Source organism: Nuphar pumila, chromosome 5, assembly GCF_984573655.1.
Source record: "Nuphar pumila chromosome 5, dmNupPumi1.hap1.1, whole genome shotgun sequence".
Classification (NCBI taxonomy): Eukaryota; Viridiplantae; Streptophyta; class Magnoliopsida; order Nymphaeales; family Nymphaeaceae; genus Nuphar; species Nuphar pumila.
The window spans coordinates 35,226,662-35,238,467 of record NC_143253.1 but is presented as its reverse complement, the minus strand read 5'-3'; the positions used below and the strand labels follow the sequence as shown (position 1 = coordinate 35,238,467).

The following is an 11,806-nucleotide window of genomic DNA, read 5'->3' as shown; positions in this document are numbered from 1 at the left end:
TAAGCAAGAGTCTCATGTCTAATATAAGATGCTAATATTTATTAATCTTTTTTATTAATCAAATAAAAAATAAATTATGGGTTCTAATTTATTAAATTTCAAAATTAATTAAGCTAGAGTAGAAAGGTGAGAACTTCTTACTTTTGTTTGGGTTTCAGTGACATGGTAACCTTCCAGGAGGCCTACGAACCCAAAGACTTATTAGAATTCAACATTTAGATAGTCGATTTGATAGCCCTCAAAACGTAGATCGTCATGATGGTATTAGATTTAGTCATACGCATATGGATCAGCAAAAAAATTTATTCAATGTTGGAAATCATTAATTTTTGACCTACACTTAGGCATGAACTTTGGTCGACGATAAAATACTCAAATCAACACCAATTTAGGCGTGTAGATAGTCAATTTTGATGCCCTCGAAATGTTAAAGACAACTCCGATCTAATAGGTGAGTCATCGATCGGCCAAAATTTCTATCAAAATAATAATGACGTTATTAAGAACATCTGACCCTATAAGTCCAATCTAATGAGATTGAATCCAAATCTTCGTTGAATCCAAAATTAAGTTTGGATGCAAACGTAACTCATCCAAGATCCAAAACCCTGATTCATCCCTAATCCCTAAACTCCTGTGGGCCACACTGGTCGTACCTAGCACCCTACTGGACTGGGCGTGAGTTCAAAACACAACTCGGTCAACTTAAACTCTCAAATTTTGCCTGAATATAAAATTGGTTTTAACTCAAATTTAAAAGTTAAAACTAAAATAAAATTGCAAGTGTTACATTGTATGATCCAGATAAGACTGGATCACTTCAAAACTGCAATGGAGCTTTGTCCCAATGTTGTCGGTATTGGCCTGATATGTACCGTATATGCAGAAAATCGATATGGAACATGACTGAATTGACTAATTTTCAAATAAATAAAAAAATAGTTTAAATAGTTTTTAATATTTTAAATCTTTATAATATTATTTTATTATTTTATTGTTTTTCTGACATGGGTAATTCTCTGATTAAAGCCAATTCAGATCGATTCAGCTATGAATCGGTATCGCACTTGAATCGTTTGGAAAATGATCCATGTCCCGAGACAATTCTTACAACATTGCTCTGACCCACTTGCATCACTACCCCTAACAGTGTATGTGCATCGGATTCACGGTCCAACTCAAATTTCCAAAATATGGGTCAGTCTGGTGTGGGTCATTTTTTATCCAGTCTTAATCTGCCTTTTATAGCAGTAGATTTGAATCCAGGTTTAAATCTGATCAATTTGGGTAGAAGCTGGTCGAGAAAATATTGCGTCAAGCCAAGGGTAATTAAATTAACATTGCTAATGATATTGAAAAAGATTTCATGTATATATTTATGCAGGGTTAAACTCTGTTCAAGTATCAGTCGGTTCAGGTACTTTTCCGTTTGGGTCGTCATGGGTGCAGTACAAATCAGTTTAAAACAGGTTCCCATATTAGAAAAAGGCAATAAGGTTGGCAGATTGGACACAAACATGTTTGGGTCCTAAAACTTAGTACCCAAAGTCTGACTCGCATTCTAAATGAGCCCAAGTTTTAGACCCAATCTCCCCTGTCAGTCTATTAGAATTTGGTCACGTTGGGTCTAATTGGTTTGGTTCCTATGGTTTGATTCAGGTCTAGACAACCCACTATTTCAGTGTAGAAGTCGGGAACCAAGCTATTTTATTAATCTGATCCAAATCAAGAGGTTGGCATAACTCATACACACGAGAGAGAGAGAGAGAGAGAGGTGTTCACGTAAGTCTTTCTGTTTCGTCTACACATATGCTCGATATTACAACTATCAACCTTTGTAGTTCGCTTCTGTACAAGTTTCAGTGACTCTCCGAGGAAGTCAACTCATCCACCTGCCTGAATAATATATCAATACTGAAAAAGAAACCGATAATCCTCCAACACCATTTCACACACACACAACAAAAGCAAAAGAATTATAGCCGTTATCAGCCCAAGTGGGAGTCAGGACTCATCACGATAATCCGTTTCATCAAAGATTTCCTCCTGCACAGACCCAATACAGGTTGAGTAAAAGACGGTTTTCACAGAAGAAAGAGTTAAAAAGCACTCTCCTTGCTTTAGCGACAGTCACAAAAATGCCATTATTGGGAAAATCTTGGCGAGGGAAAATCCCATGATAGTTTCAAAATTTTGTTTTTGTCGAGAAAATATTAGCACATATAAAATTGTAATATATATATATACAACATAAATATTAAAAAAGTTGAAAAAGTGTTTTGAATATGTTAATATCAAGTTAAAATTGTTAGTTTTAAGAAAGACATCGTGTTTCAACAGCAAAATAACGGTTATTAAAATAAATATAAAAAACCGGTTATTAAAATATATCGCATACTTGTAATTGTATGTTCCTTCTAAGACTAGTGTGGGTTAATTTTCTGTTGCCTGCGTCTATGCTATGTTCAAGACTGCCCATCTTTAAAATGGACAGTAGATGAAGGTCCAGTTATTACTGGCTCCTGTGCAGTTACAATGAATATAGATACATTATAAATACCTGCAGGAGCTCTTCAATAACATCTTCCATTGTAATTATGCCCACAGCTTCTTCTTCACTAAGCTTCGGTAGAGGGCTATTTTCAATCTGAAGAACATCTGCAAAGACATCTCTTGGCCATTTTTTGCCTCTTGAAGTGCTTCTGTGGGAAAAGGAAGGGAAACTCTTCAAATTCTGCAATTGCCTCGGGGTTTTCACGTTCTTTTCTTGGTTAAGAGCAGAAGCATCACCATCAATATTCACACGCACATCTTTTCCTGGATCTATGATGAAATGAAGAGAACTTCAGGAATGTTGGAACACTTCCATCAACAAGAAAAATGTGGGATTATCAACAAAATAAACTTCATTATAATCAACATATGAAATTAGATCTGCAATGAAGAGAACTCCTGGATGGGGGAAAATTTTCCTACCATCAGCTTCATTTTTGTCAGCTTGCTCACATGGTTCACGCGGTCTTACAACAACGGCCATGTGACTGTGACCTTTCTGAAACTCGTTCAAAATGTCATATAAGGGCATGTTCTCAGGAACTCTGCCATGGTAAAAGCATAAAACCATTATTAGTTCATGGTGATGTGCCAACTCCTCAAAAACCAGCAACACACAGACAGCAGAGTCTGAAATTGTTGCAATTCTCACAGCATGAACAAATCAGAGAATACTACCAGGAAAGGGAACACAAAGAACATGGATTTCATGTGCATTATCTATCTCGAAGTGCAGCTCTTGGTGCTTGGTTACTGATTGGAAGATTAACTTGAGCATCCCATTGGACTAATCAGATTGTGACCTGAGCAGCACTTGACAAGTTGACTAGAACCACAGACAACTTGAGACAAGTTGCTCAATCCATTAGGTTGCCAAGTCATTTATTACTTGCTGGAAATGAGCCAAGTCAATCAAGCATGTTGAATATTTAGTCTTGTCCTATGCTTTTATACTGTATCCTATACGTGTAAGTAGGGCTGATAAATGAATCAAAGCTGCCTAACTTGGCCTGGTCCAGCTCGAAAACAAGCATGTTTAGACTTATAAAATAGGCTTATATTAAGTTCCATATAGGCTCATCATGTTTAACAAGCTGACCATGGATAAAGTTTCTTCAGATCAGCTCCCCATGAGTACACATGTTGGCTTGTAAAATTAAATTCTACATCACTGGAAGCATACATATCACATAAAAATGCATAGAGAAATTGGTTGAATAGGAATATCTTTCATACAAGAGGTTGAGAGCTCAATTTTCTCTTTTATCCTTTGAAAAACATTTTTATTCAAAAAACTAGCTCAGGCTTGGCTAGAGCTAATGATATGTCAGCCCGATCTTAGCTTGAGCTCCTGGCAAGGCAAGTCGAGCTTGGGATTGAGCTCATATAGAACCAAAATAAACCAAGCTTGAACAAGGGAAGCCCTGCTAGCCTGGCATGTTTGTAAGCTTGTTTACCAGCCCTACATGTAAGATGAGAGGTTGATTGATTGCTAAAAGATACAGTCCACACTTATGCCATAGAATAAAGTATAAGTGGTGTTTCTCCTAGACTGAATTATAACAATGATTTGACAGAATATGATAGAATGTGAAAAGCAAATTAAATGCCAAAACCTAATGTTTAGTACGGGAACAATTGAAGGCATATTCAATAAATAATTAAAATAATTCAACATCATATGTTGCATTCTTCACCTCTAGTCTATGTCACATGGGTGCAGGTGCGGGTGCGGGTGCGGGTGCGGGTGCGGGTACGGGTGCGGGTACGGGTGCGGGTGCGGGTGCGGGTGCGGGTGCGGGTGCGGGTGCGGGTGCGGGTGCGGCACTTTCAAAAAACCTGAGTGCGGGGGTGCGGAAAAAATATAAAAAATTATATAAATATAAAAAATTATATATATATATATATAAAGTCCAAAAGTTGGACATAAATGACCCTGGGTGCGTTGACTGCACCCAGGGTCAGGTTGACCGCATCGAGTGCGGGTGCGGCACCTAGTTGGAGAATCCCTGTGACATATAGGGCAAAAAAAAATTTATTGGCAAATTTTTTTTTAAGTCCGAAAATTGGACCAAAATGACCCTGGGTGCGTTGACCGCACCCGCACCCACGTCGCATCGCGTCGACGCTGGTGCAGCACCCTGCTAGCCGAATCCCTGTGACATAGCCTCTAGTTTAATGACAATTTTAATATTATTATAAGTATTTCCCGTAGAAAATATAAGTGAATGGAGTTTCATCATTTCTATAGACTGCATATATCATGTAAGGAAATTCCAAATAAACTGACCTACTATCATTGTAACGTTCAAGCATGCAAACCAGGCAAAAGTATCATTCCAAATGGACCGGAAAAATATAAACAAAAATACCTAATGATGCTTTGAATGTATAACAGACCTTGGAATTTTTCGGATAGTAACATTTTTAACAGGCACCTCATCAGCCGGGTGTATGGACAACAAATTCTTCACCTGCAATTTTTGAGGCATAGTGACATTCAATTTGATATAGTACAAAAACAGAGAAGAGTTAATGAATTGCAACAGGGAGAAATGAAAATCAGATTATAGACAATCTACAAAAAACTGTCATGAGATCAATGTCCATATGAAACTGTGCATGGTCAGTAAAAGAATATAGAATTGTATACAGGAAGAGCATGAGAAACTCATATAAATATATCAACTTGTATAGCTTCAAGAACAATAGTAGAAAAAAGCTTAACACAAGGGTAAACAAGTTCAATGTACACATTCATCTTTCATCAAATACACACTCAAAGGAGTAAAACATGCTTGAATTTGAACTACATAAAGTACAACATATTTCAACACTGAACTACAAAGAGAGCATCAAACTAATTATATAATGCATGGGACTAAAAGTCAATATGAAGCCTTCTAGAAGCCCCTGTTTTTTGTTGAAATTAACAATGTTAACCAAAAACTCATGCTTAAATCCAAAAGATGAAAGCATAAAGATACATTACAATGAATACTTTTACACTCAAATACTCAATGAATTAAAGATTTTGGAGCCAAGGAGCATTAGCGTTGGTGTCAGTTTTGGTATCTGACACAGACATGGCTGACTGGCAGAAGGGTCCAGGTAACACAATAAATCTTTCCTAATGGTTAACTACTAAGAAAGGAGGTCTAGAAATTGATAAAACATACTAATACTCCATCTAAAAGGCCAAACTCCTTTCATGAGACGTTGATTTATCTGTCAATCCTAGTTAACTTCAGATCCCTCAACCTAATCCTACAAACAGATAATCCATGTCCAATTTCATGGACCCACTTAACAAAAATTTACTTCATACCAGACTTATGAACCCAGTTAATCATTCTAGGCAAGACAACCAAATCCAAACATATTTAAGCACATTATCATCCTGTTTTCATATTGCCTACAAATTCCAAGAATGGTGCATGAGTGACTATCTTTTCAAACAATGAGATGAATCCAATTTCATGCAGCCACTTGACAAAAATTTACTTAATACCAGACTTATGAACCGGGTTAATCATTCTAGGCCAGACAACCAAATCCAAACATATTTAAGCACATTCATGAGAGAGAGAGACTATACAAATTCCTAAAACCTATTATATGTGTTGTAAGCTAAATGCTTAAGGTCAAGTATTCCAATAACTAAAAGTTCAATACTGAAATTCGAATTAGTGAAGATGGCATACATCATATTGACAAATATAAACTCATCAATGCACACCATATCATTGTTATTTTCATGCAAAATCTATCATTCATTGAAGCAAACAAATAATGTCAGGATCATTACACTTCACCTATGTCACATGGGTGCGGGTGCGGGTGCAACACGGGTGCGGCGCTATTTTAAAAATTTTGGACACGGGGACTCGGCTATATATATATATATATATATATATATATATATATATATATATATTTAAAATGCACAGACACAACACAGTCTGTGTCTGTGTCTGCAGCACTGTGCACAGCACAGCACTGTGCACTACACAGCACAAACTGTGCACTGCACAGCACAGACTGTGCACTGTGACTCTTTTTATTTATTTTTTTTAAATAAAAAATATAAAAAAAACATTTTTTAGGGACAAATGGACATTTTTGGACTCGGTCAAAGTTGACCGAGTCCAAAATGTGGACGGACTCGGCCTCAACTCGTTGACCGAGTCTGACTCGGCGTTGACAGAGTCCGAAGCCGCACCCGTGTTGGGGCGTGTCGACTCGGATGCGGTACCTCCCTAGCCGAGTCCGTGTGACATAGCACTTCACTGATCACCTCTAACCAAAATACATGCAGGACAAAGATAACCTAACTGCACAAAATTATGAATCAAATATCATAATTGATATTTATAAAATGAAGAACCCTTTACACATGAAAAGAGGAAACAATCTGAATAGTTAAATGGCTGTAAACAAATGAAAAATAAAAATAAATGTTGATAGAAGACCAAAAGACTGAAACAACCTTATGCATACCAGAATTAGTCCAATAATATTTGTTGGTTGTTCGTAGTATACAGGCACTCTGCTATGTCCTTTGTCTAATATTAACTTCATGAGAAAACTTAGAAACACATGAAAAATTGTGTCAGATGGATTGTTAGTCAAGAAAATCCAAATGATTTCATAAAAAGGCAACCAGAGAGGAAATTAAAAGGCAGCTACCTATCGAGTTTGGCATTGATATCAATAGCAAAAGTTTCAGAAATAGGTGTCATGGAATCCTTAGCAGTTTTCTCTGTTAGCTCAAGTGCTCCAGCTATGATAGTTGTCTCATCATGGGTAAGTTCCCCACCTTTCCCTGCCTGCCCATAGATTAGCACTCAAACCATTACAACCTCAGTCACAAATTGAAGCAAGGATGTCCAATCAGACATATCTTCATGTGACAAATATTCATATGAGAATTAAAGACACAAAGAAAGGTTCACCAATGAGGAAATCAAATGGATGAACATGATCAAACATCCAAATGAAGCTCTGGATGCAGTGACCACAAATATAGATTATAACATAAACAAAACAAAAATTACTAATAAAATGTGAATAAGAGTGAACGAACTACCTCATTCCCATGTAAGTTAACAAGCGTCTTCAGCTCAGCTCTGCGAAAAAGAGCCACATGTCCCTTACCCAATAGAAAGTCCAACAGCTGGTGTATGCAAAAGTAACAAAGCATAAGACAACTTGGTATTTGAATTCTATTGAGAAAAGAAAATCATGCAACCCAAAGAAAAAAAGAAAATTTTGCACAATCACATTAGACGAAAAAAGTATAAAGAAAATGAAGCCATAATATCACCTTGCTTATTGGATATGCTACAGGAAAACAGATCCAAATAAGAACTCGAACCATTGGAGCCACTGCTGACCCAACTGCTAAACCATACCTTGAACAGACAGATTGTGGTATTATCTGTTGAAAAGAAAGAAAAAGGAATAAAGTCATATATCAATAAACAGAATGAATCAGCAATAAGATGGTTAGTACGCTGAACTATACTTCATAATGGAAGGTCTCAACTAAACCATTCTAATATCGAATGCGTACAGACAGCACACATGATCTAGGTAGGAAAACAGCTAAAAGTCTACTTTCTCAAGTATGTTTATCTGTTACTATAAAATCCAAGACATGCTTAGACATCTGCTGATCTTACCTCTCCAAACATAAGTATCAATGTCACTGAAATCAAAATAGCACCCCAAGCTGAAATCAGTCCATCTAGAAATATAGGAAGTGTCTGCAATGCAGATATATGAGCAACTTAACAACAGATATAAGATCATTGATCTAGAACAGCCTTCAAGATTTACCTCCATAGCAGCAGCATTGCAGATAAGAAGGGTACAAAGCAACAAATGCTGATTTCTGACAACAGGTAGTATTTTGGCTGCCAACACAAACAAATTATTACCTGACAGTCAGCAATCATGCTAGATTAAGCATTCAGTGAAACAAGGCAATAAAAAGATGTAAAAGAGGACCAAGTAATAGCACCGAGCTTGATAGAATTCTACATCTGGACATCCCCGCGCCAACCCAAGAAGAAAAAAAACAGAAGAAAAGAAGAGGAATAAAAGCAGTTGGAAAAAATTCTCTCTATAACTTCAGAATCAACAACTAATTGATATGTATAGTCATAGTCCAGTCATTGTGTTTGACCAAATATTAGGACCATGCAGTTGTAAAACTTCATGAAAGCAAGTATAATCAGTAAAAACCAGAGTTACTGGAAGCTTCTTGAATAGGTGGGAAGCTCGCTTCTCGGAAACTCGCTTCGGAAGCACGATACTCCTCACTTCCAAAACTTGATGAGAACCTCGATTCCCTCACGCTTCTCCTATGCTTTCCACACGCTTCATCTATTCTTCTTATATGTTCTCTTACTCAACTTTTCATGCTTGTTATGTGTTTTCTCACTCTTCTCACTCACTTCCATGTGCTTTCTCTAAATTGGTAGTTATCATTTTTAGATTTTGTTAAAAAATCAATTCTTACACTAAAAAAATCATGAAAATTAATGTCACTTTTATTTTAGTTTTTATTTGTGTTTCATTTTTATTCCCATTCAATTCCTATATTTCTTTTTTTTATTCCTCGCTTTCTGCTTCCTATACATTTTAAAATGCATCGCTTCTTGCTTCCACTTCCCGTATCATTTCCCCCTTCCGCTTCCTAGTCTGGCAACCTTGGTAAAAACAATATGAATCACCAAAATTATCATCACTTCTTCCTTCGTTCTTGAAGTACAAATTCTCAGTTCATCGTCCTCTAAGCTTCTAAATGAGATTTACCTAAAACCAAACTAACATTATATGCCATGCATATGTTGCATCTCGCATACGGCTAGGGGTGGCAAAATCTGACCCGACCCGCCAACCCACTTCTTAGCCGGGTTATGGTTTGGCTTAAACGGGTTCGTGTCGTAAACGGGTCGACCCGCCTAACCCGTTTATTAAACGGGTCGTGTTCGTGTTAGGGGTATGCCAACCCGTTTGACCCATTTAATAAACGGGTTAGGCGGGCAGGTCAACCCGTTTACGAGAACCCGTCAACCCGCAACCCGTTTATTTATATATATATATATATATATATATATATATATATATATATATTAACTTATCTAACCCTAACTCCTAACTTTACACTTTAGTCACCCACCTAACTCCTTCCTACCCAGCCGCAGCCGAGAGCCCGAGACCTCTCCTCTTCAGTGGTGGTGTGTGCCTGTGCGGTTATCGTGTCTATGTTATCGGGTCGACCCGTTTAATAAACGGGTCGCCGTGTCGTGTCCACCCAACCCGTTTATTAAATGGGTTAACCGTGTCGTGTCGGGTTACCCGTTTAATAAATGGGTTGTGTTCGTGTTTGCCACATCCGACCCGTTTAATAAACGGGTCGTGTTTGTGTTGAGGTATTCTGACCCGCCAACCAGCCGACCCGACCCGATTGCCACCCCTACATACGGCCAGAAGCCAAACCCTACAGCAGTTGGAATGATGGACCGCAGCATGAATACTAACCACAGGTATCTGTTCTGCACAACTCTTTGCAGCAATCATTGATAACTCTTTTTTTTTTTCGGTCTTCCTGCAGTCTGCCATGATCAGGTAAGCATATTGTCATTGAGAAAATAACATCAGAGAAAAAGTTTATAGGCTATCTCGCATCACCACTAGAACCTCCCATGTGGCCCTCCTATTCAACCATTACCACCAGCAGAGGCAGTTCGAGGGAAAGAGGGGATAGGTTGTCTCCTATTCAGTAGGTCTTTCTTTATGAGCTGGTACCATTTCCCCTACTAAACAACTGGTAGAAGTATAACATGTGTCCAGTAAGTTCATCCAATGATAATTTGCCTTATCCCTATATGGGGTTGTAGTTAGAAAAAATCTGGAAATTCAGCCAAGCATGATATGCAGCATATGCATCTCTAATCGTCATCTACTTTCCTCTTTAGAAGCAATTCCATTGCTCTCCCCCCTTTCTCTCTCTTATATTAGCACCATTAATGGCCGATAGATCTTTGTTTCTTGCTGAAATAGAAACCAGAGTCCCATTTCCAGGAAAGCAAGAGAACACAACGCCATTTAATCAGGCAATCTGCAAGTTGAAAACCAGAATCTCGACAACAAATTCACAAAAATTCGTACGTGAAACGCCACAAATAACCACACCCCAAGCAACAAAATCCTATGTTTTTCCCCGCTAGAGCGAGAGATCCACACGCTGATTTTACATTGACCAGCGAAGCACAGCAAGATGGATAAACACTTCCATTGAATGTGAGGCCACAACTTTCCATCTATCTCCACTTAAGCATCAGCTATGTTTCTCCTCTCGGGAAGTACAAGAATCTATAACCGCAAATCCTCTACAATGAAGGGGGTGGGGGTGGGGGTGGGGGTGGGGGGGTGGGGGGAGGCTACTTAGAACAGCTAATTCATTAATCTCAACAAATTCAAGAAGCAAGTCGCAGTCTAAACGATCTACACAGATCGTTAGCACGTCAAATTCAAAGTTTGCTAAAAGAAAAAAGAAAAAAAACAACTAGTTAGAACTTAGAACAACTAAATCCTTCAAATTGAACAAATTCAGGAAACAAGAGCGGTCTATACGATCTACCAAAAAAACATTCTTAAGTAACAATTATCATATATCATTATCCTACAAAGAAACGAAGATGGCGGAGAGAAATTTTACAGGCGTGCTTGCGGTCCTGGAGGGTTCCGGACTTTGCGAGGACCTCCAAATCGACGAGGCTGAGGGACATGAGGCCAAGGGTGAGGCCGGACATGACTCCGGCGAACATCACCAGCAGGACGATTATCACGATGTACAGGAAGAACTCCGTCGCGCAACACTTGTGTTCCACCGCCATCCCTCCTCCCTAGTCTCTCTACACGATACACAGTAGGTAGAGAGAGAGGGAGAGAGAGTTCCCCTTAAGAGAGAAATTTATAAGTAACGGATTCTTGCTTTTTCACCTTGGCGAGGAAGAAGACTAAACTGAGACAACAGGCGAAAAGGAAAGGATGAGGCGCAGGGACCACCCTTTTTTATTTTTACCACCGTTTTATTTATTTCAATTACAGAAGGCCCCAACTTATTTGATATTTATAAAAAAGTTCCTGATTTTTCAGCTAGTTAGGGTAGTAGATCCATGGATCTTGCCGACCAAAACATAAACCCATATAGAAAACGAATCAGAATTTAGTTATATCA

General features: G+C 38.2%; 1 protein-coding gene across 1 annotated transcript; it reads right to left on the bottom strand.

Annotated features, from left to right (window-relative positions):
- Positions 1-1,756: 1,756 nt before the first annotated feature.
- Positions 1,757-11,501, bottom strand: LOC149837354 (DUF21 domain-containing protein At2g14520-like). Its single transcript, XM_090005987.1, has 11 exons — positions 11,285-11,501; positions 8,395-8,471; positions 8,238-8,321; positions 7,880-7,993; positions 7,643-7,729; positions 7,243-7,382; positions 7,054-7,141; positions 4,954-5,027; positions 2,977-3,098; positions 2,561-2,823; positions 1,757-2,046 (listed from the first exon to the last, which is right to left on the bottom strand). Exons 1-11 carry the CDS (start codon positions 11,460-11,462, stop codon positions 2,005-2,007), a joined length of 1,269 nt encoding a protein of 422 aa, XP_089862113.1. The 5' UTR covers positions 11,463-11,501; the 3' UTR covers positions 1,757-2,004.
- Positions 11,502-11,806: the final 305 nt, after the last annotated feature.

Excerpts from the sequence above, each read along its gene's own strand:
- LOC149837354 (XM_090005987.1), bottom strand. The coding sequence starts at position 11,462 with ATGGCGGTGGAACACAAGTGTTGCGCGACGGAGTTCTTCCTGTACATC. Across the intron at positions 7,994-8,237 it reads TGATACTTATGTTTGGAGAG|ATAATACCACAATCTGTCTG; the intron begins GTAAGATCAGCA and ends TCTTTTCAACAG. Across the intron at positions 2,047-2,560 it reads TTATTGAAGAGCTCCTGCAG|GAGGAAATCTTTGATGAAAC; the intron begins GTATTTATAATG and ends GGGTCTGTGCAG.